Here is a 25620-nt window from a genome sequence, read left to right as displayed (position 1 = left end):
ATGTTTGCCCAAGCTGTCCTTGAACTCCTGGGCTCAAACAAGCCTCCTGCGGCCTCCTAACGTTCTGAGATTACCGGTGTGAGCCACCATGTTTGGCCTTTCCATCATTCTTGCTTTCCTTTTATGCATCTCACAAATTTTTGATAAACTGTGCTGTCATTTTTATTTAGTTCAAAATATTTTTAAATTTCTCTTGTGATTTCCTCTTTGACCTATTTAGTTGCGTGGTTTAATCTCCAAGTGTTTGGGGATTTTTCCAGCTTTCTGTTATTGATTTCTGTTTTAATTCTATTGTAGCCTGAGAGCAGACATTGTATTGTTTCTGTTCTTTTAAGTTCGTGAAGGTGTGTCTTATGGCTCAGAATGTGCTCTCTCTTGGTGAGTGTTCCATGTGAGCATGAGGAGAATGTGTATTCTACTGTTGCTGGAGGAAGTAGTCTGTAGACGTCCATTATATCCAATTGACAATGTTTTTGGGTTGAACTACGTCCTTCCTAATTTTCTACCTGTTGAATCTGATAGAGGGTGTTATAGTCTCCAGCTATAATAACTGACTTATCTATTACTTTTTGCAGTTCTGTCAGTTTTTGCCTCACACAGTTTGATGCTCTGTTGTTAGGTCCACACATTGATGATTGTTACCATCTTTTCATTATGTAATGCTCTTCTTTATCTCTGATAATTCTTCTTACTGTGAATTATGCTCTGCCTGAAATTAATACTACTACTCCTGCTTTGTTTTGATTAGAATAAGCATGGTATATCTTTTTCCATTCATTTCCTTTTTTTTTTTTTTTTTTTCCAAGATATGAGGACTTGCTATGTTGCCCAGGCTGGGCTCTAACTCCTGGACTCCTGGACTCAATCTATCCTTCTGCCTCAGTCCCAGTTGGCTAGGACTGCAGGCACACACCACCAGACCCAGCTAATGTAATTTTTATCTATATGTGTCTTTATATTTAAAGTGGTTTTTTATAGACAGTATATAAATGGGTCATGTTTTTTGATCTTCTCTGACAATCTGTCTTAAAATTGGTGCATATGTACCATATTCAAAGTGATTATTGATATAGTTGGATTAATATCCACCATATTTGTTATTGTCTTCTATTTGTTCCCTTTGTTATTTGTTCCTATTTCTGTCTTCCACTCCTTTTCTGTCTTTTGTGGTTTTAACTGAACATTTTATGATGCTGTTTTCTTTCCTAGCATATCAGTTATACTTTTTTTTGTTAAACCTTTCTTAGTGGTTTCTTTAGAGTTGGAATTTTTATTTGTTTGTATCTTTCTTAGTGGTTGCTTTAGAGTTGGAGTTTTCATTTATAACTAATCCACGTTTGCTTTCAGATGACACTATACCACTTTGCAGGTAGGGTGAGCACCCTATAATAACAAAATAATCCTAATCCTTGCCTCTCGTTCCTTGTATCATTGCTGTCATTCATTTTGCTAAGGTATAAGCAGACATAAGCATACATAATTGAATATATTGTTGCTCTTATTATTTTGAACAAACTACATCTTAGGTCATTTAAGAATAGGAAAAATAAAAGTTTTTATTTACCTTCACTTACTCCTTCTTTGATGCTTCTCCTTTGTTTGTGTTGATCCAAATTCTGACCTATATTCTTTTCCTTCCCTCCAGAGAACTTCTTTTAATGCTTCTTTCAAGGCATGTCTACTGGCAACTAATTCTCTTAATTTTGGTTTGTCAGAGAGTCTTTTACTTCTACTTTATTTCTTTGCAGGGATAATGTTATGTAGTTTATAATTCTAGGTTGATGAATTTTTTTCTCTCTGTACTTTATTTAATTTATTATTATTATTTTTTGAGACAGAGTCTTGCTCTGTTGCCTAGGGTGGAACGCAGTGGTGTGATCTCAGTTCACTGCAACCTCCGCCTCCTAAGTTCAAACGATTCTTGTACCTCAGCCTGCTGAGTAGCTGGTATACAGGCACATCGCTACCACACCCAGCTCATTTTTGTATTAGTGGAGACAGGGCTTCACCATGTTGCCCAGGCTGGTCTCGAATTCTTGATCTCAAGTGATCTACTCGCCTCAGCCTGCCAAATTGCTGGGATTACTCCCCGTGCCCGGCCACTCTCTGTACTTTAAACATTTCGCTATACTCTCTTCTTGGCTCGTGTAGTCTCTGAGAAATAGGATATAATTCTTTTTTGCTCCTCAGTAGATAAGGTGTATTTTTCCCTATCTGGTTTCTTTCAATACTTTTTCTTTGTTTGATTTTTCTGTAGGTTGAATATGATATGCCTAGGTGTAGTTTTCTTTTTTTTGGCATTTATTCTATTCAGTATTCTATGAGCTTCCTGGATAAATTCTCAGTTATTATTGCCTGAATATTTCTTCTGTTCCTTTCTCTCTTCTGAAATTCTTATTATACATGTTAACACCTTTTACAGTTGTCTCACAGGCCTTGGATATTTCGTTCTATCAAAACAGCCGCATTTTTGAATTGTTTGCTAATATTTTATTTGAGAATGTTTGCATTAGGTTTGAAATAAGATTAAATGGTTGTTGGTTGTTTTGTTTTGTAGTGTTTTGTTTTTGTTTTTTCAGTTTTGCTCTCAGTATTAGTTGGTAACTTCTCCCTTTTCAGTGTTGTGGAGCAGTTTAAATCACATCTGATGCTATGGAACCACATACCCCCAGAAATCTGGGATGACTTTTCCCTATTTCTTCTATGTTAGTAGTTGGGTCTGATTTCCTGTTACTGCCTGAATAAATTTTGGTAATTTACAATTTCTTGCATTGGTCTAGATGTTTAAATTTATTAACAAAATGGCTTGTGGTTTTTGTTTATTGATTTTAGTAGAATAGAATTTACTCATTGAGATATACATATGGAAAAGAATGTAAATAATATGTGTACCACTGAATTAATTGTCATAAAATGCAGTCACAGGCCAGGTGCGGTGGCTTACAGCTGTAATCCCAGCACTTTGGGAGGCCAAGGCAGGTGAATTGCTTGAGTCTAGGAGTTTGCAACCAGCCTGGGCAATGTGGCAAAACCCTGTCTCTACAAAAAATACAGAAATTAGTTGGACGTTGTGGCACGCACCTGTGTTCCCAGCTACTCAAGAGGCTGAGGTGGGAGGATTGCTTGAGCCCAGGAGGTTGAGGCTGCAGTGAGCCGAGATCACGTCACTGCATTCCAGCCTGGGTGACAGAGTGAGACCCCGTCTCAAAAAAAAAAAAAAAAAAAAAAAAAAAAGAAGAAGAAGAAGAGGAAACCCAATAGACTATTGGCCTTAGGAGCTTGTTTTTAGGGCAGTGGTCTGATTTGGGGATGACAGAGGAGCACTTGTGCATTTCAGAAAATAAGTGGCAATGATGTAAATGGTTCATCAGGCACAAATATTAAACAAGATGACCAGAATTACCAACTGTAAGAATTTTAAATTGTTTTCACAGGATGTAGTAACAACCTCAAAAGTCCAAGCATTTTTCTTTATTAGAAATAATGTTGGCCAGGCACAATGGCTTATGCCTGTAATCGCAGCACTTTGGGAGGCTGAGGCAGGCGGATCACCTGAGGTCGGGAGTTCAAGACCAGCCTGACCAACATGGAGAAACCCCGTCTCTACTAAAAGTACAAAAATTAGCTGGGTATGGTGGCACATGCCTGTAATCTCAGCTACTTGGGAGGCTGAGGCAGGAGAATCACTTGAACCCGGAAGGCAGAGGTTGCGATGAGCCCAAATCGAGCCATTGCACTCCAGCCTGGGCATTAAGAGTGAAACTCCATCTCAAAAGAAAAAAAAGAAAAAAGAAAAAAAGAAATAATGTTGCCAAGGAAGGCTTATTTGGATATAGAATAGTGTATACTATTCTGAAGATGAAAGGGAAGAGGAACATTGGTTTCTTACTAGGAATGCCTTCCATTTCCACTTATACTTAGTTTCAGGCTAACTACTTGAATTATGTTAGTTACATTGAGAGAAGAAAAGACCTGAGAAATTCAGAACTTACAATGTGGAAAAGGACATGAACAGAACACTGGGGATGGAGCGTTTTGTTTCTCCATTATTCACCTGCATGCCTTCCTCTCTACTAAGCTGATACACAGATGAAAAAAAGAGCTCCTCCGTTTAAGAAGGAAACATCCTAGAAAATAAATAGGTCAGGACTGTGAAATATTGGGTTCTTACTTAAATATGCAAGAAGCAAACTATAGAAAAAGCAGTGTCTAAAAAAATCAATCTGACAAATTGATGAAACAAGAAAAATCAATCTAACGGAAGATAAACAATTAAGATTTAAGACTGTATTTTAAAATATTATTGATTTAACGTTGGACTAGAGACATTAAAGCAAGTAAACATCTTTAAGAATCTGGGAACCCCTTGCTCCAATTAATATTTTAGGCAGTGGAGCTTGATTTAAAAGTGCATGTTTTCTTAACAACTAATCTAGTTTTCAGGGCTAGTATTCTGTTGACTGGTCTTTTGGGTGCTAAATAAAAATCGGCATCTCATTGCATTTTAATTGCCTCATCCTGTGTAGCATATTGTAAACTGGACATTTTCTGAGGAGAGACAACATGCATTTGCCCATGCACTGGTGCATTTAAATGTCAAGTATGTTAAATTTATTGCTTTCATAAATTGTATCAAGATAGTAATAAATTTGTAATTTGAAATAAATTACAAATATAAATAATATATTTCTTAAGGTTTGTGTTACCTCATGAGTTTTCCCCACTAATCATATTACAAGCAAATTACTTGCCAATATTAATTGTGCCTCTACTTGCAGGCAACGTTAATAGTAAAATAATGTAGGTGCCAACATTAAACCTTGAAGGGAAAGAGTACTCCCTGAAAACGGCCTCTCTTTTGTTATCAGGTATTGATAAATGAATATCAATTCATTTTATTCTGCTTTAATTTTAACAGTCTTTTTTTTAAACGAATTTGAGGCTGGGTGCTTTTTATAGCTTATTTAGTGGTATGCTTCCTTCATCCATACCCAGTGAACTTGGTGTGGATAATTTAAAAGTACTCATGTATAAAACCACCCTTTCATAAATACAGACACTGTCTTTTTATCTTATGGTTTTTCTCAGAAAATTGATTCTGCTGTGTTTCTTGTGGCTGTGATCACCAACATGTGATCCTAACCTGACATAGACGGAAGGAAAGGTGGCGAAGTTTTGAGTCCTCGTGTTTGACACATTTTACAGACGTTGGTGCTGAGGGGACTTGCACATGGTCTGGTCTGTGTGTCTTGTTACACATCAGGAGAACCCTGGCCCAGGGAGCTTTTTGTCTAAGCTTTCTGTCACTGTCCCTTCCAACTTTAAAATTCCTTCATTTTGTTTTCTTCATTTGTTCTTTAGTAGTTCTTATTTCTCTGGTTTACATAGTGTGTTCAATTCTTGCTTCAGGTAATAGAAGAATGAGTAAATTTGAAGTATGTGGAATATCTTTTTAGTGTTGCAGTAGTGTTCTAGTAGCAGGAGAAAAATGGCCTGGGTTTAAACCCAGACTGCCCTTCCCAGCTGAGTGGTCATGGGCAGTTTGCTTTACCACTTCTGCCTCAGTTACCTTATCTGTTACAGGATAACGATAAAGAGTCATTCTTGTTGCCAGTCTAGACTTAGGTCAGTGTAAGTAGCTCTTTACTACCTGGTAAATGAGAACACTTGGCCCTCCGTATCCATGGGTTCCATGTTCGTAAATCCAACCAACCACAGTTTGACAATACTTGGGACAAAAATGGATGGTTGTGCCTGTACTGAATATGAACAGACTTTTCCTTGTCATTATTCCCTAATATAATATAACAGTATAGTATAAACAATATAGTATATAGTATAACAACTATTAGTATAGTATAACAATATAGACGATATAGTATATAGACAATATAGTATAACAATTATTACCATAGCATTTACCTTGTATTAGGTATTATAAGTAGCCTAGAGATGATTTAAAGCATACAGGAGGATGTGGGTAGACTATATGCAAACACTACACCAGGGACTTGAACATCTGTGGATTTTAGTATCTGGGGGGTCCTGGAACACATCTCCCACAGATAGTGAGGGTTAACTGTACTTTTAACATAACATTTTTCTCTAAAGTATTTTTAAATTCATGTTCACTTAAGGAGACAATATTATTTTTGAGTAATTAAAAATTAATTTTAGGCCAGGTATGATGTCTGTAATCCCAACACTTTGGGAGGCTGAGGGGGGCAGATTGCTTAAGCTGAGTTCACGACCAGACTGGGTAACATGGTGAAACCCCATCTCTACAAATAATACAAAAAAATCTGCTGGGTGTGGTGGTGTGCACCATAGTCCCAGCTACTTGGGAGGGTGAGCTGGGAGGATTGCTTGAGCCCGAGAGGTCAAGGCTGCAGTGAGCTGTGACCTCACTGCTGCACTTCAGCCTGGGTGACAGAGCGTGACCCTGTCTCAAAAAAAAAAAATTAATTTTAGATTTTGGAGGGTTCATGACTTCCTGGGCCTGTTCCCCTCTGTCTTGCCTCTGGCTGCACTGCTGCTGAGCCAGGCAGTTGCTGGGCTGACAGGTGGGCGGAACCTGGTCTGTGGACAGAGAGCACTCTCTTCTCCTTGGGGGCTCAGGGAATGGGCAGGAGACCCTGAGGCAGCAGGTCCAGTAGAGGCCCGGCGAGGCTGGGAGAGTGAAGGAGCTGTGGGGCACCCAGAGTCTCCTGTGTCGCTGCATGGCGGCCTCCACATAGCTGTGCCCTTACCCCTAGTTCAACACAGGCAGAAATAACCACACAGAGGGTGGCTCAGGCGTTTCCAGAGTGATAGTGGTGGGTGAGTAATAAGAGTCTTTGAAGAAGAGTCAACTGTAACCCCGAAAGGACAGTCTAGAGCTCAAGTGTCACAGACACACTGCAGAGATGGTCCCTGTTGATAGTCAAATTCCAGAAAGGTCGGTTTGGAGAGATGTCTCAGAACATAGACCATAAATACTCACGAGGAGAGGTCACGAGGATGGGGATAGACTTGGGGGAAAAGGCCTGAGAGACATGATAGCAAGGAGAAGCAGTGATTCAACAACGATAGGAAAAAATTGCCCAGAGCTAAAGAAATATATGCAGATTCCCTTTTTTCTTTCACTACATTCTGGATTGATGGAAAAAAAAATCACAGCTAAATAATTATGGATAAGATTCCTAAATTCCAGGAATAAAGAGAAAATCTTAAAATTTTTCTAGATTCATGCAGGCCAATACAGTGGCTGCTGAACACATGAAACCTGGTGAGTCTAAGCTGAGTGTGGCCCTCATATAAAGTGCAAGCAGGTTTTGAAGACAGTATGGAAAAGAGAATGTGAACTATGTCATAAATAATTTTGTATTGATTACAAGTTGAAGCATTTTGGATATATTGGGTTACATAAAATATATTAAGATGAATTTTGCTTAAAAAAATAAAAAGAAGCAAGGTCTTGATCCATTGTACTCTTTGACCTGTTGCAGTGTGATTACTGGAAAATGTAAAATGACGCATGTGACTGGCATTGACATTACAGGGGCTGTGGTAGACAGCAGTCTGTCTCCAAAGGTGAAGACCAGGTAGACATGAGTCTCACTTGCAGTGCTGGACACAGGAAGACAATAGGATTGTAAGAGTTTTAAATCTCGCTGAGATTCATTTGGAGTGAAAGGTAGATATTTGTGTCCAGGAGGAATTCAGAGATGAGCTTTTCTTTATTGCTTCTCTGAGGAGACTGCTTTGGAGTGCCCTGTAATGGAACAAACATTGGAGCCATGCAGGAGTTGTGGTACAGTAAAAAGGGAAGCCATGGTGAGCCACGCACTTTGTAAATATGTGTATTTGAAGGAACAGTGATATGCTACCTGTCTAATAATGATTCTTAAAATAGGCACACTGCCAGGGAAGTGAGGACAACGTCTGGCAAGGAAAAGTACTCAGTGCTCTCAGCCAAAGCCGCGGCCTAGGTGGGGCTGGGGAGGACGTGAGGAGGAAGAGTCTCGCCTTGAGGGACAGGGATGCAGGGCAGGGGAGTGGGAAAGTGAGGTTTTTCTAAAGGCCTCAGGTTATTAGAGGTAGTAGGTAAATGTCATGGTAGTAGAGTATCTTGGTAGGTCACATAGTTTTTATTTATCTTGTTTTCTTGTGTAATAGAGAAATAGGCTCAGAACTGTGGGTGCTGGAAAGGAAGAGCACACGTCCTGTTTGCTCACCAGCATAGCACACTGCCCAGTGAGCACGTTTCATTGCCTGGCAGTGCTTGGTGTCCACCGTCAACCCAAGCCTGTGCTCCAGTGCCATGTGTCCTGACTCCTGTGGGGATTCTGACTCCATTTTACATACAAGAAACAATTAATGAAACATCTATAGATTATTTCAACTTTGTTTTTAAATGCACGGTTGCAAACCATTTTTAGATTATATTTTTGAAAATGTACATTTGGATAATTTGGTCACTTTTTTCTGTAGCTAAATATTTCTTTATTTGTGTTTCAGATTTCTCTATGAATCATCATCAAGAACTCTGGGAGAACTTTTGAATTCATAACCAAGCCAACATCTCCAGACGTGTAAAAATAGGGAAAAGTGATTCAAAATGAAATGCCTGTGTATTTTCCTATTGTTTTTAATGTTAATAACCCATATAATAGGGAAAGGGTGGGATTTTTTTGTGGGAGTGTGGGAAGGTAGGGGTTATGGAGGAGGTAACTCAAAACTTCTTCAATTTTGCCTAGTGCCTGCGTAAATAATATATTTAATATAAAGGACTCCAGGTATGAATGGTGTAGAAATCCATGATTCCAAGAAAAAACACTTTTCTAGCAAACCTGGTTGTTTTTAAAATGACTTTTATATATGTAATATTGCTTGGAAACTATGAGTAATAAAGCAATGACAACATCCATTTGTTTATTTGAAAGTATTAGGGGCCCGGCGCAGTGGCACACGCCTGTAATCCCAGCACTTTGGGAGGCTGAGACAGGCAGATCACTTGAGGTCAGGAGTTCAAGACCAGCCTAGACAACATGGTGAAACCCCGTCTCTACCAAAAATACAAAATTAGCTGGGTGTGGTGGTGAATGCCTGTAATCCCAGCTACTCAGGAAGCAGAGGTTGCAGTGAGCTGACGTCGCGTCACTGCACCCCAGCCTGGGCGACAGAGCAAGACTCCGTCTCAAAAAAAAAAAGAGAGAAAGTGTTAAAATCCACCTTTATGGCCAGGAGTGAGGTGCTGTGATACTCCCTGAGTGGAGAGCCCAGGGCAGGGCCCACAGCAGTCTCTGGGTCCAACCTTCATGTTGCCTCTATGGGTATTGGGATGGGCCCTGTGGCTGTGAACGTGAGCAGCACAGACACCAGGTAGCTCAGCCTAAAGGCAAACCACTGTTACTCTGCTCTTTTCTTTCTGAGAGCTGTTCTGGTAGCAGTGGTGCTGACAGCCTCCTATGCCGTCCTGACCTCTCGCCCACCTGGTGGATGCCAGTTGTTTCATGGCCCCATGCTCCTGGCCCTCTTAGTCAAAGATTCTGTGTCACGGTTGATCCTGTGGGCCCTTGTGGACCACCTCATAGTTGGTTGGAAATTAGTGCAGCTTAAATTTCGTGCTTGTTCTGTCCTCAGCCCCTGAGCAAAAAAGTAAAGAAATGCCAGTGTTTCTGTGCCTATATGTCTCTGAGAGGGTACAAGAAGTGGACTACTTACTGTAGTTATGAGCATTCAGGGTAGGGTTTTGCCAAGGGATCTGAGAAATGGAAGGTGGGGAGTGGAATAATATTACAGCTTAATCCAGATAATTTTGAAAATATGACTTTCTAGACATCCTGGCTGACTAAACCGTATTCTGAATTAGTGAGTGACATTGATAACGGAAGTATAGTTCTATCAGATAGAGTCGTTTATTTGGAAGGGTTAGTGCAGATCTAAGACTGGTGACTTGAGTATGTGAGGGAGAGATTGCTGGTCTCTCCCCTGTTATTCATTCTCCTCTTTTTCCACAGAAATACTCTCTCTGATTTTGTCTCTGGGTACGTGCCCCTCCTGAATAAAGACCACATTCACCAACATTGCTTGCACCTACAATGTGGGCATGTGTCCAGGTGCTTCCAGTAAGATAATAGTGAAGTTGTCATGGGCACCTTAAAAGTTATCTGTGTATTTTTACCTTTCTTACATTCTGCCTGGAATGGGGTTGTGATGGAGGGAGCTCTCACTGCCATGTTGGACTGTGAGGATCTACAGTTTTGAGCTACATTCCTGAGCCGACATTGTTTAAGCCCCCAGTGTCTTTGGGAGAACTCAGTCTTGACAGTTGAAAGCCATAACTCAAAGCTAGTCTGAGGATGAATCCCTGTGATTGCCACGAGGCACTTGACATTTTAATTAGCACTTCTGCTCCCAGAATTCGCCTGCAATGTTCCAACACCAATGTTACTTCTGCACCCAGCTAGAGGGGTCGGGAGAGGTTGGGAGCTGCCCTACCCCTGCTGTGGCACTCACTCCTCAGCCAAAGACTGACAGAATCCTGGCCGCATGGCCGGGAAGGCAAGTACTCACCACTTTAAACATTTAAATATTCCCTGCATCAGGAGACATTCTTCACCACTCACCAAGACTCAAGGGGAGAGATCCCAGAACAAAAAAATAAATAGCTGTTGGGTGGCCAAAGACAGTAATAATTGTAATTTAAATTATTCTGATTGTCTAGATCAGTGGTTTTCGGGCTTTAATATGCATCAGAAACATCTAAAGTTTGTTACAACGGCTGCTGGGACCTGGCCCCACACTGTCACAGTCTTGAGGTTCCTCCACACTGTGGTGGCTTAGCCGTTCACCTATTGAGGGTCATTTGGCTGTTTATCCATTCACCTGTTGATGGTTGTTTGGCTATTTACCCATTCACCTATTGATTCCCCTTTGGCTGTTTATTGATGGTCCTTTGGCTATTGCAGATAAAGTTGCTAGGAACCTTCATATATACAAGTCTGTGTGGGCTTGTTTCACTGGGTCAGTTTCTTGGAGTGGAAGTTCTGGTTAATACGTTAAGTCTACATTTAACTTTTAAACAAATCTCACAAACTGTTTTCCATAGTTGTTGTAACATTTTATATTCCTATCAGTTCCTCCACATCCTCCCTTACAATGGTTATTTTCAGTGTTTTTATCTTCATTCTGTTGGTTGTGTAGTGGTAACTCATGGTGTCTTTAATTTGTGTTGCCCGAGGACTGATGCTGCACACTTCACTTATGTATCTGTGTTGGTGAAATACCAGCTCAAGTCTCTCATCTGTTTTTGTTGTATTATTGTATTGTTTGTCTTGTTGCGTTTTAAGCCTTCTTTAGATATTCTGGATACAAGTCTTTTATTAGGGTTGGGTATTACAGTATGTGGCTCCTATTTTTATTTTATTTTATTTTATATTTTATTTTTGAGACCGAGTCTCGCTCTGTCACCCAGGCTGGAGTGCAGTGGTGCGATCTTGGCTCACTGCAACCTCTGCCTCCTGGGTTCATGCAGTCCTCCTGTCTCAGCCTCCCGAATAGCTGGGATTACAGGTGCGTGTCACCATGCCTGGCTAATTTTGTGTGTGTGTGTATTTTTAGTAGAGATGGGGTTTCACCATGTTGGCCAGGCTAGTCTCAAACTCCTGACCTCTGTGCTGGGATTACAAGTATGAGCCATCACACCTGGCCCTATTTTAATTTTTTAAAATGGTGTCTTTCAAATAGGAAATTTTAATTTTGAAGAAGTCCTGTTTATCAATTATACTCTTGTAGTTTGTGCTTTTTGTGTTCTATATAAAAAGACATGTAAAAAACCATGTTTATTTGTTGTCCTGTATGAAATAACATGTTTTATTTTGGCTTGCATAGTTAACTGATGAGAATCTTGCTGTTATTTCTACATTGGTGTCTGTGGCTGCTTTTATTATCTCCTTATCGAAACCTAAAAGCTCTGCTCTTGTGTTTAGGTCTGTGATCCATTTTGAATTAATGTTTATGTATGGTATGAGGTAAGGATTTATTTATTTCTTTATGCCATATGGATATCTAGTAGTCCCTGCACCATTAGAAGGTAATATTTTTATCAAGGAGCTCCATGACACATCTCTGGACCTTCATCTAGACCAGCAGGGCTCAGCTGGGCATGAGTTTGCCCCTCTTTCCATCAGTGGCACAGGTGTCTTGGTGGGCTGGGTTGCCACAAAATGCCTCAGGTAGGAGGCACGGGACAGCCCTTGCAACAAAGAGTCATTCCAGCCCAGTGGTCAATGGTGTGATGTTGAGAAGCTCTGCTGTGTAAGTTTATGTTTTAGCTGTTATGATTAGGTGTGTAATCCATTTTAAGTTAATCTTGGATGTGGAGTCCAAGTTCAGTTTGTCGTTTTTGGTTTTTCCCCATATGATTATCCAGTTGTTCCTGCACCCTTTCTTTCTCCATGAAATCACCTTGCATCTTCGTCAAGATGCAGTTGGCTATACCTGTGTGGGCTCTTTCTGGAGTCTGTTCTGTGCACTGAGCTATGGCCATCCTTACGCCAATTCCCAGGGTCGTTTTTATTTGAGCCGTACCTGTGTCTTAAAATTGTGAATTGCAAGTCCCCAATTGGCTGGCTCTCTGTTTTTTGATGTGGTTTTGGCTTTTCTAGCTCCTTTGCCTTTTCATATACATTGTGGAATCAATTTGTCAATTTCTACAGACGAAAACATGCAGTACAATTCTGATTGTGATTACACTAAATTTACAGATCAAGCTGGGGATTAACTCACAAAAAGAGTCCGGACACTTATGGAAAGAAGGCAAAATAATAAGTTATGATGAGAAAGAGTGATATTCCTTTATTATTTGTGCAGGCAAGGGGAAGAGCTGTTCCACTCTTCAGTTTGTGGAGGGAACGCAGGGTTTTACAGAAAGGGTTTGGAATGTGGAAGAGGCAAGGGGGGCTAAGAGGTGCCAGGTGGCGTGACTTGCTTCAGTGCCCCTTCTTGAATTATTGTCCCATTTGGTGAAGGGGCCGGCACCATTGTGCATCCTACCAGGTTATAAATTAATCACAGTCAATCTTGTAGTCACTCTTCAGCCAGGAGAGGGTTCTGGCCTTGAAATAATCTTTTGTTGGAAAGAGAATTCCGGAGTTGCCTAGTCCCTTTTAGGACCCGACCCCTGACGCTTCTAAGCAAATAAATGGCCAGATAAGAGAGCATGGCGTGTGCTTACCTAGTGTCTGGATAAATAAATGTGCATAAAGCATGGGAGCATACAGTGGGAAAAGAAAGAAGAGTGGAGGGCCGGGTGCGGTGGCTCACGCCTGTAATCCCAGCACTTCGGGAGGCTGAGGCGGGTGGACTGCCTGAGGTCAGGAGTTCCAGACCAGCCTGGCCAACATGGTGAAACCCCATCTCTAGTAAAAATACAAAAAATTAGCCAGGCGTGGTGGCACACGCCTGTAATCCCAGCGACTTGGGAGTCTGAGGCAGGAGAATCACTGGAACCCAGGGGGCAGTGGTTGCAGTGAGCGGAGATTGCACCACTGTACTCCAGCCTGGGCGACAGAGCGAGACTGTTTCCAAAAATAAAAATGAAAGGGAGTGGAGGTTCGCAGCACATTCCAAGGCTGTATTTCAAGATGAAAGGTAACACATATGCAGTTTGTCTCAAAGTTTTATCTTGAGACTGGGAAGGGGAAGAGGAAAAGGAAAAGAAAAAACAGTTTGAAACACAGTTTGAGGCTAGGCTGCTAAGCTGCTCGGGCAGACGGAGAATTGACACTCAACAGTGTTGAGTTGTCTGATCCATGACCATGGTCTAGTTTTTCAGACATTTAATTTCTCCCAATATTTTGTCATTTTCATGATATAGGTCTTCCATATGTTTTATTAAATATATCCCTACGTATTTTGTGTTTTATAGAGCTGTTGTAAATGGTAGTATTTTTAAATTTTCAACTTCTAATTGTTTATACTGGAATAGAGGAAGGCAGTTTCTTTTTGTATGTTGACTTTGTATTCTACTTTTCTAAGCTCATTGATGACTTGTGGTAGTTTATTTATAGACTCTGTCATATTTTCTACTCAGACGATCAGGTTATCTAAAAATAAATGCCATTTACATCTTCCTTTCCAGTCTGGATGCTTTTATTGCTTTTCCTTTTTGTGCTGGTGAGAACCTCCAGTAAAATGTAGCCTGGAAGTGGTGTGAGCAGGCACTCTCGCCTTGTTCTGGTCTCCACAGCACAGCATTCAGTCTTCCACAGCTCAATAAACTGTAGGTTGTTTATAGATGCATTTTATCAGGATGAGGAAGTGCCTTTCTATTCCTAGTTTTCTGAGAATTTTTTTTCCGTGAGTAGGTGTTAAAATTTTGTCAAATCCTTTTTGTGCTTTTTTTTTTATTTTTATTTTGAGATGGAGTCTCGCACTGTCGTCTGGGCTGGAGTGCAGTGGGTGATCTTGGCTCACTGCAACCTCCGCCTTCTGGGTTCAAGCGATTCTCTTGCCTCAACCTCTCCAGTAGCTGGGATTACAGCTGCCTGCCACCATGCCTGGCTAATTTTTTTGTATTTTTAGTAGAGATGGGGTTTCACTATTTTGGCCAGGCTGGTCTCGAACTCCTGACCTCATGATCTGCCTGGCTCGGCCTCCCAAGGTGCTGGGATTACCAGCATGAGCCACCGCGCCTGGCCTGCATCTATTAACTAACATATCTACCTTCAAAAAATATTGTATCCCTTCATGAGTTGCACACAAATTTAGCAGCTTACCTCCACCTTCTGTTCACTGTGCTATCATTGTCATACATTTTACTTCTACATATGTTATTCCCAAAATTCATTGTCATTATTTTTGTTTTAAACTGTTAATTAACTTTTTAAAAGATTTAAACATGAGAGAAAATTGTCTTTTAAGTTTATCCACATATTCACTATTTCTGGCAATGTTCTTTCCTTTGTGCAGTTTCAGATTTCCATATGGTGTCATTTTCTTTCTTCTAAAGAGCTTTCTTTAATATCTCTTTAGCATATATCTGCTAGTTATGAGTTTTCTCGGCTTTTGATTATCTGGAAGAGTATTTTGCCTTCATTTTTGAAGGTTTAAAAAATTTTAGAGACAGTGTCTTGCTCTGTCACCCAGGCTTAATCATGGCTCACTGCAACCTTGACCTCCTGGGCTCAAGTAGTCCTCCTGCCTCAGCCTCCCAAGCAGCTGGAACTACTGGCATGTACCACCACATCTGGCTTTTTTTTTTTTTTTCTGTAAAGACAGGGATTTGGGCCAGGCGTGGTGGCTCACGCCTGTAATCCCAGCACTTCAGGATGCCAAGGCAGGTGGATTACCTGAGATCAGGAGTTCAAGACCAGCCTGGTCAACATGGTGAAACCTCGTCTTTACTAAAATACAAAAATTAACCAGGTGTGGTGGCAGGTGCCTGTAATCCCAGCTACCCGGGAGGCTGAGGCAGGAGAATCGCTTGAACCCAGGAGGCGGAGGTTGCAGTGAGCCGAGATCGCTCTGTTGCACTCCAGCCTGAGTGACAAGAGCGAAACTTTGTCTCAAAAAAAAAAAAAAAAAAAGACAGGGGTTTGCCATCTTGCTTAGGTTGGTTTCTGAGGTATTTTTGCTAGAAAGAGAATCCTGGGTTGATATTTTTCTCCCAGGAGTTTAAGCATGTTTTACTGTGGCTTATTTGGTTACTGATGACCATCCTACTGCCAGTCCCACCTTTGTGTCTCTGTCTGCCTTCATGATCTCTTTATCACTTTTTTGTTTGTTTGTTTGTTTTGTTTTGTTTTGAGACGGAGTTTTGCTCTGTCATCCCAGGCTGGAGTGCAGTGGCGTGATCTTGGCTCACTGCAACCTCTGCTTCCCGGGTTCAAGCGATTCTCCTGCTTCATCCTCCTGAGTAGTTGGGATTACAGGCATGCACCACCAAGCCCAGCTAATTTTTGTATTTTTAGTAGAGTCGGGGTTTCACCATGTTGTCCAGGCTGGTCTTGAACTCCTGACCTCAAGGGATCCACCTGCCTCGGTCTCCCAAAGTGCTGGGTTTATAGGCGTGAGCTAACACACTCGGCCTATCACTGGTTTTTAGCAATTTGATTATGATGTATTTGGGTGTGGTTCTCCTCATGTTTCTTCTGCTTAGGTTTTATTAGAATTCTTGAATGTGTTGGGTTTTAGTTATCAAATTTGAAAAATCTTCTGGACCTGTGGTGCAGCCTCAGTGAGGAGGGCCACCCTGCACCTGTCGCCGGCCCCGGTCTCCCAGGGCCTCACCTGAGTGCTGCACCCGTCGCTGGCCCCGGTCTCCCAGGGCCTCACCCGAGTGATGCCCCGCTATTGCGCAGCGATTTGTTGTAAGAACCGCCGGGGACGAAACAATAAAGACCAGAAGCTGAGTTTTTATCCATTTCCTCTATATGACAAAGAAAGCCTGGAAAAGTGGTTAAAGAATATGAAGCGAGATTCATGGGTTCCCAGTAAATACCAGTTTCTGTGTAGTGACCATTTTACTCCTGACTCTCTTGACATCAGATGGGGTATTCGATATTTAAAACAAAGTGCAGTTCCAACAATATTTTCTTTGCCTGAAGACAATCAGGGAAAAGACCCTTCTAAAAAAAAAATCCCAGAAGAAAAACTTGGAAGATGAGAAAGAAGTATGCCCAAAAGCCAAGTCAGAAGAATCAGTTGTATTAAATGAGACAAAGAAAAATATAGTTAACACAAATGTGCTCCCTCAACATCCAGAATTACTTCATTCATCTTCCTTGGTAAAGCCACCAGCTCCCAAAACAGGAAGTATACAAAATAACATGTTAACTCTTAATCTAGTTAAACAACATACTGGGAAACCAGAATCTACCTTGGAAACATCAGTTAACCAAGATACAGGTGTAGGTGGTTTTCACACGTTTTTATAATCTAAATTCTACAACTATTACTTTGACAATTTCAGATTCAGAAAGTATTCATCAATCTTTGGAAACCCAAGAAGTTCTTGAAGTAACTTCTAGTCATCTTGCTAATCCAAACTTTACAAGTAATTCCATGGAAATAAAGTCAGCACAGGAAAATCCATTCTTATTCAGCACAATTAATCAAACAGTTGAAGAATTAAACACAAATAAAGAATCTGTTATTGCCATTTTTGTACCTGCCAAAAATTCTAAACCTTCAGTTAATTCTTTTATATCTGCACAAAAAGAAACCATGGAAGTGGAAGACATAGATGTCAAAGACTCCTTGTATAAGGATGTAGACTATGGGACAGAAGTTTTACAAATTTAACATTCTTACTGCAGACAAGATATAAATAAGGAGCATCTTTGGCAGAAAGTCTCTAAGCTACATTCAAAGATAACTCTTCTAGAGTTCAAAGAGCAACAAACTCTAGGTAGACTGAAGTCTTTGGAAGCCCTTATAAGGCAGCTAAAGCAGGAAAACTGGCTATCTGAAGAAAATGTCAAGATTATAGAAAACCGTTTTACAACATATGAAGTCACTATAATATAGAATAACTAGGTTTTAAAACTATGGCTGTTAAATAAGCTTTTTCCAGCCAAACCAAACTACATGTAAAGTGAACTTTTTCCTGTATAAAGTTCTCATCTTAATGAACCTATGAGAGTGTTGTGAAGTTATGAACTGTATCCTATTCTTGTAATGCTCATTTAAGAAAGACCAGAGACTTGGGCTGGAGAGAAAAGCAGTTTTATTACTTGATAATTTTCCAAATTAAAATTTAGCACATAAAAGGATTCAGTTATAACATGAGAAAACAAAGAAGTGTTCAAAGAGCACAGACTAGAAGTCAGGTTCAGGAATCAGTCCTGGTTCTACCACTGGCATGTGACTTGAGCAAGTTACTTATGATTGTGCCTCAGTCCCTAATTTGTAAAATAAGCACTTACTAGATTTCTAATTGTCTGCTTCTTTATAGTTCCTTCCCTTTTTATTAAGATATTTCTATTAGAACACATTTTCTGTAAGATAATATATACTTAATACTAGAAGTTGGCTAGAATTTGATGATATTAAACTATGTATTATTTTCAATATTTATTGAATTCTGTGGTGTTTGACCTTTTGGCTGTAGTTACATATTACAGTTATATTATCTGTAATAGAAAGGAAGATAAACTTTTTTTTTTTGAGATGGAGTCTCGTTCTGTAACCCAGGCTGGAGTGCAGTGGCCTGATCTCGGCTCACTGCAGCCTCTGCCTCCCGGGTTCAAGTGATTCTCCTGCCTCAGCCTCCCGAGTAGCGGGGATTACAGGCGCACACCACCACATCCAGCTTATTTTTGTATTTTCAGTAGAAACGGGGTTTCACCATGTTGGCCAGGCTGGTCTTGAACTCCTGACCCCAGGTGATCCACCTGCCTCGGCCTTCCAAAGTGCCAGGATTACAGACGTGAGCCACGGTGCCTGGCCAAGATAGAACTTTTATAATTTTATTCCAGTTGAAGTAAACTAAGGAACCACCCATTAGCCCAGTTCTTAGAAGAGGTACTTCAGACTTGGAAGAATATGTATTTCGGTAACTTATGTGTGGCTAGCCATCAAGTACATAGTCATCTGAGCTAAACGTTCTGTGTTTATACAGTTATATTTATAAACCAAAAATTTTAATGAGGTTAATTTTAAATATATTTTAGAAATCACAGTTTGTATCTGTTTCTTAGTAGGTGTGGCCTTTAAAATATGTGCTTATTCATTGTTAAATTCCAGAATAATAGAGTAATACTTAATACTGTACATTCCTACTTATGTATATTTTATTAAAATTTATAAGCAAGAAATTATACATAAGTGGTCATGATCTTAGGGAGACAAAGAATTTCTCTTAGGAAAGAGAAGTGATGGTAATGTAAATAAAAATGCGTTTATATTCACATGATTTTAAGAAAACTGTAAAAGCAAAGACTTTAGTAATGACACAAATGTGACAAATAGATGTTTTCTTAAAATTGGCAGTCAATATAATTATGTTTCTGCCTATGATGTTGAGGAAGTTCTCTAAGTTCTATCAGTCTGATTCTTAGTTTTCTCATCTGTTAAGTAGAACATACTATTACTTACCTTAAAGGGTGGCTTTAAGAATTTTGTAAGGAACAAACATGTTTTTGGTTCTGGAATATAGGAGGTGCTTAATAAAAGTTGACTCCGAATGGCAAAAAAAAAAAAAAAAGAAAAGAAAAATCTTCATCCATTATTTCTTCAACAACCTTTCCCTTACCTTCCCCTTTCCTAGCTCCAATTACATGTGCGTTATCTTGCTTGGTATTTTCCGTGGCTTCTTCGTGCTCTTTTTATTTCTTTCCAGTTTTTTCCTCTGTGTGTTTTTCACTTCCAGGAGCTACTTTTCAGTCACGTTAATAGCTCCTCATTAAGTTCATTTTTTTCTCTACCTTTTTAAACCATATATTACATATTTATAATAGCTGTTTTAATGTCCTTGTCTGTTCATTCAGTCATTTCTGGTCTATATCTTTTCTGGTTTCTCCTAGCTATTGGTTACTTTTTTGTCATTGTTATTGTTTTGTGTTTCTAGTAATTTTTGAATTACTAGACATTTTTGAATAGATTTTTGAATAGTTGATGGACATCATAAATTTTATATCATTGTTTGCTGGCTTTTGTTGTATACTTTTAAACAGTGTTAGAGTTTGTTATGGCGTATGGTTAAGTTACCTGGAATCAGTTGGATCCTTTTGAGGATTACTTTTAAGCTTTGTTAGTGTCGGTATAGAGCAACCTTTACTCTAAGACTAGCTTATTCCTACTACTAAAGCAATACCCTCTGGGTAGTAAAGGAATACCCTTCTGGGTACTAAAGACTGGCCAACTCTCCCATACATTGCAAGGTCCTTCTGGTCTTGCTAGTGGGTATGTAAACTGTTCTTAGCCCTGTGTGGTCTCCAGGAACTATTGTGTCTACACCAGCCTGGTGATTCTTTCCCTGGTCTAGTTGTTTCTCTCCTGTTTGCATAGTTCAGAACTCAGCCAAAGACTCAAGTGAACCCCTCTGCAGATCTTTAAATGGTTCTTTCCTTAGCTCCCTTTCTTGGGTATCCTACACTGTAGATTTTAGCTCTCTTGACCTTCCCAAACTCCATTCTGTCTCTCTCTTCTTAACATAATGAGGCCACCAGACCCTGTGTGTCTCCTCTAGGTTTCCAGAGAGTACCTGATGTGATCGTAGGACCTACCTCGTTTGTTTCGTCCCCTGAGGAACCTGAGTCCTGCTCCCTGTTATCCAGTGTCAGAAAACTCATTTCACATTTGTGTGGTTTATTGTTTGGTCAGGCTGGAGGGTAAATTCACTCCCTTGCTACTTCACCATGATGTGAAGAGGAAAAAGCTTGAAAGTAGATAATTCTAGTAATTTTTTATTAGAACATTATGAATGTTACATTGTTGAATAGCTATGGGCTTTGTTTTGGCAGGTAGTTACATATGAATCAGTTTGGTTCATTTGAGGCTGTTTTTTCATATTAATAAAAAGTATTTTTAAAATGTGGTAGAATATATATAACAATTTGCTATTTTACACTTTCAGCTCAGTGGCATTAAGTACATTCACATTATTGTGCCCCCATTACCACCATCCATCTCTAGAACTTTTTCGTCTTCTGAGACGGAAACTCTGTGGCCCTAAACACTAGCTCCCACCCTCCCTCCCCTAGCCCCTGGCAGCCACCATTCTACTTTCTGTCTTCATGAATTCCACTACCCAGGCACCTCGTGTAAGGGGAATCATAAAATATTAGTTCTTTTGTGGCTGGCTTATTTCACTCAGTGTAATATCCTCAAGGTTCATCTGTTGTAGCATGTGTCAGCATTTCCTTTTTAGGGCTGAATAATATTTCATTGTATGGCTAGTCCACGTTTTGTTAATCCAGTCATCCATCCATGGACACTTGATTTGTTTCCACCCCCTGGCTATTGTGAATAATGTTGCAGTGAACATGGGTGGAGAGATGTCTATGTGAGATGTGCTTTAAATTTTGGGGGGTATGTACCCAGAGGTAGAATTACTGGATCATATGGTAGTTCTATTTTTAATTTTTCGAGGATCTGCCATACTCTTTTCCACAGTGGCTGTACTACCATTTTACATTCCCACTAGCAGTGCACAAGGGTTTAAATTTCTCCATATTCTTGCTAACATTAGTTATTTTGGGGATTTTGTTTTATGTTTTTGATAACAGTCATCCCAATGTTTGTGAAGTGGTATTGAGGCCTGTTTTTAAACATAACTGTCAGGGCTAGAGCAGCCATTATTCCACCAGAAGTTCAGCTCTCCTACTGAGGTGAGGCCCCTCTACGATCTTGGCTGAATGACGTGGGGAATGACTAAGGACATTGCTCTGGCTGATTAGAGTCTCACATTTCTGTGAATTCTTTGTTTTTATTTTTTGAGATGGAGTCTCGCTCTGTCACCCAGGCTGGAGTGCAGTGGTGTGATCTCGGCACACCGCAACCCCCACCGCCTGGGTTCAAGCAATTTTCCTGCGTCAGCCTCCCGAGTAGCTGAGATTACAGGCGTGTGCCACTACATCCTGCTAATTTTTTGTATTTTTAGTAGAGACGGGGTTTCACCATGTTGGCCAAGCTGGTCTTGAACTGCTGACCTCAGGTGATCCACCCGCCTTGGCCTCCCAAAGTTCTGGGATTACAGGCGTGAACCACTGCATATTTCTGTGAGTTCTGAGAACTGTTTGTCTTACAACTTCCTGATAGTTTTGTTTTGTTTTTCTAAAATCTAGCTTTTACACAAGAATGGCCTCTTACCCTTTTCAGATTCCTCAGCCCTTTTTCTCCCCAGCTTTCTCCACTGCAGCTCCAGCCACCTCCGCATCCCACAAACCTGGGTCGCCATCTCCTCAAGTTAATGAGACCTCTAGGCTTTGTCTGTGGTCCTTCTCGCTGTGTTCATGGCCCAGAAATGCCTCTGGTTGAAAGCCAGGGAGACCACAGGGCTCACAATCCTGCATGCTTGCACCCGGTGTCTGAAAGCAGCTATTTAATTGTTTTGTCCATTTTTCTTTTTTCTTTTTTTTTGAGTTGGAGTCTTGCTCTGTCGCCCAGGCTGGAGGGCAATGGTATGATCTCGTCTCACTGCCACCTCCACCTCCCGGGTTCAAGCAATTCTCCTGCCCCAGCCGCACCCGCCACCGTGCCCGTCTAATTTTTGTATTTTTAGTAGAGGCAGGGTTTCACCATATTGGCCAGGCTGGTCTCAAACTCCTGACCTTGTGATCCACCCACCTCGGCCTCCCAAAGTGCTGGGATTACAGGCATGAGCCACCGTGCCTGGCCTTGTTTTGCCCATTTTTGTAGTTGGTTACAGTGGGAAGTTAAATGCAATCCTTGTTACTCCATTTTGAACAGAAGTGGAAGTTGCTTTTCGTTTAGTTTATCTTTCTTGGATGCATCTCTTTTTCCTTCTTGGTTTACTGCCTTGTTTTGATGGTGCACGTGGTCCAGTTGCTTCCTGAGAAATGGGTTGTATGGAAAGTTAATTTTGGGAAATCTTTAATATAAAAAATATGCTATTATACTTGCTTGCTAGTTTATCTTACTATAGAATTCTAGGTTGGAAATAATTTTTCCTCTTACTTATGATGTCATTGTTTTATTATCTTTTATCTTTCAACAGCTGAGAAGTTTAATGCCATTTTGATCCTTAGTCTTTTCCCCACCTCTTTATCTGGAACTTTCAGAATCTGTTTCTTGTACCCACTGATCTGAATTTCCCTGGGATGTACCCTGGGATGTTCCCTGAGGTGATTCTGTTTTTCAACATTGTGCAGGTTACTCAGTGCCCTTTGTCACATCTTTGCATTCTAGGAAATTTTTTTAAATTACTTGTCTGATTTCCTTACCACCGTCTTGCTTTCTGTTTTTTCTCTCCATCTGGAACTTCTGTTGTAGTCTTGTTGCTTCCACGTTCTCTTTTCCCAGCTTGTATTATCTCATCTCTCTGTTTCATATTAGAGGCGTTCCTTGAATGTCTTGTCATCTTTGCTCATTTTTAAGATCAGGGCACTAAAAAACAGAATGAAACTCTTGACCATGTCAACTATATGGTCATAATAGGGTAGCCTGGTTAGATCTTTTAATCAGAAAACTCTTCATGTTGGTAGTTTTAAGTCTTTTCTCTTGGGCTGGCCAGATCGTTTTTGTTCCAATCTCCTGCTTGGTGAAGTGTCGGCCTAGCAGCCGGTATTCTGGGTGCAGAGTGAGGGGAAAGAGGTACGGACTCTTCTTATTCAACAGTGTGAGTGTTTACTAACCCCCTGTTTTCAGTATGGTGCTGCACCCTCAGCTCAGAGAGCCTCTATCTCATATGCCCTGGAAAATAAATCTCTAGTTGCCTACCAGAGAGGGCATGGAGATCTGAGGCTTGTTTACACCTTTACTTTCTCTTAATTTTATTACGGTGGAACATTTATCAGCTGCATCACAGATTTATTTGTACCCTCATCCACTGCCCACCCACTGGCTGATTTTGAAGCAAGTCTCAGATATCAAATAAAAACACAGCCACAGTACCGTTATTACATCTAAAAACAGTTATGTAAGTAAGATGTTAACTATGTTAATAGGCAATTATGATAAAAATTGCGTAAGATCATCCCATATCTCAAATTCTTCAATAGATATCTGTTCTTACAGTTTGCTAGCTTGAATGAGATCCAAATAAGGTTTATATACTAAGTGTCTTATGTTTCTTGTGGATTCCACTCCGTCGTTTTAAAATACTGCTGGTACTTGTTTTGTACACTTGTGTTTGTCCTGTGGGCTTGCAGAGATGCTGATTGCATCCTTGCAGCATCATTTAACACGTTACTCTGTCTCTGTTTTTCCTGAGAGTTGTCGTTAAATCTTTATCACAGTTTGTAGTTCTCAATTTGATTAAATTCAGGTTTGTTTTTGTTTGACAGGGTTCCTCATAAGGAATATTGGCTCCTCCCTTAGGATGTACCTACCTCACAATAGCCTCTCTTTTTGTGATGTTATTAGCTATTGATGATAATTACCTCGATCTATTAATTCATAAAAGTTTGCAAAAAGTCATACTCTGAGAATTATATTTCTTTTTTATCAGCTGGAATATTTGGTTTGATTGCCCCCTTGTATAGATTGTATAGGAAAGGAGGGAAATTATTTACCAGTATCCAAAAATAGTGAGCATCTTCAAAAAGCGACGAATGAGAATTGTTAAAATTATTGTCATTTGATGAGTTTCAGTCCATCGTAGTTATTGTCCTTATTGGAGCCCATATTTTCTGGCCAGTGAGAGCTCATTCAGTTTGGCCTGTAGTCCTCATAATGTGACCCAAGCAGTTTTTGGGAGCCTCCCTGCTTCCTGATGTGTTGAGTAGTCCCAGGCTCCTCTTGTACATTTCGTGCAGTAGACCTAGAATCAACTGTTTCTCCGAGGACTTATGGTTTGAGTGGAAAATGGCAGTTGGAGACCATGATCTGGCCTCTAGGAGTGTTATTGCTAACGGGTTGGTCATTGACTGTTGTTTCTATTGCTTTTCAGTAATCAGAGCTAGAAGATTATATAAGTATACATTTAAAAAGTATACATATGTAAAATTATGCATATAATTGTATGCATGAATTATTTTTATGATAATATAGTTATATGAAATTTTTGGGGATAAACATGTGAGTTCATACTGATCATTCCAGTTCAAATTTAGGACTTGAGAATTTTAACTTAACCTCATTGGTCTTAGCTGTTTATATCCTTTTAACTGAGCCAAAAGTCTGAGTTCTCAGTGACACCAATGTGATTACTCATTCGGTTCAGCAATACACTCACTGTAGTCTAAGAGTAACATTGCAAACACTGCCACCATCAATGTGATTCTTGAAACAGTTTAAGATTTTGTTGCAGTTCTTTTGACCTTAGGGGTATATCCCCTTAGGGAACACAAACACAGCTCTTTCTGTATGGCTGTTCTGCCCCCAGCTGGATACATAATCAGATATATTTGTTTAGTTTTACCACCAATTTGTAGGCGTTGTTTTTAAAATCTGTCTATATTTTTATACTTATATGGTACCAAACATCAAGTTTTCAAAAAGGTATATTCAAATAATACATATTTCTGAATTTCCAAAATAGGTAATGTTTTTTAAAAATGTATGGTTTATTCTTCTATTAAAAAATAAGCAGGCCAGCCAGGCGTGGTGGCACAAGCCTGTAATCCTAGCATTATGGGAAGCCGAGGCAGGTGGATCACCTGAGGTCAGGAATTCGAGACCAGCCTGGACAACATGGTGAAACCCCATCTCTACTAAAAATACAGAATTAGCCAGGCATGGTGGTACATGCCTGTAATCCCAGCTACGCTGGAGGCTGAGGCAGGAGAATCGCTTAGAACCTGAGAGGCAGAGGTTGCAGTGAGCTGAGATTGCACCACTGCACTCCACCCAGTCACAGTGGCTCACAGCTGTAATCCTGCACTTTGGGAGACCGAGGCGAGTGGATCGCTGAAGCCAGGAGTTCAAGACCAGCCTGAGCAGCATGGCAAAACCCATCTCTACAAAAAATACAAAGTGCAAAAATTAGCCAGGTGTGGTGACACGCACCTA

At 40.3% G+C, this 25620-nt stretch overlaps 1 protein-coding gene and 1 pseudogene across 2 annotated transcripts in view; both read left to right on the top strand.

The window, feature by feature from the left end:
• Positions 1-8906, top strand: part of NCAPG2 (non-SMC condensin II complex subunit G2) — a 69302-nt gene extending 60396 nt beyond the window's left edge. For both annotated transcript variants that reach the window (XM_004046559.5, XM_063708884.1), the window contains one exon: positions 8500-8906. In XM_004046559.5, coding sequence (XP_004046607.1) covers positions 8500-8551 — 52 coding nt within the window. In that variant the 3' untranslated portion in view covers positions 8552-8906. The remainder of the gene's footprint in view (positions 1-8499) is intronic.
• Positions 8907-15434: 6528 nt separating this feature from the next.
• LOC129523642 (THAP domain-containing protein 5-like) lies at positions 15435-19171 on the top strand (annotated as a pseudogene).
• Positions 19172-25620: the final 6449 nt, after the last annotated feature.

This window comes from Gorilla gorilla, chromosome 6 (genome assembly GCF_029281585.2).
Source record: "Gorilla gorilla gorilla isolate KB3781 chromosome 6, NHGRI_mGorGor1-v2.1_pri, whole genome shotgun sequence".
Classification (NCBI taxonomy): Eukaryota; Metazoa; Chordata; class Mammalia; order Primates; family Hominidae; genus Gorilla; species Gorilla gorilla.
Note: the sequence above shows the minus strand (reverse complement) of the source record. Positions and strands in the feature narration are given on the sequence as shown.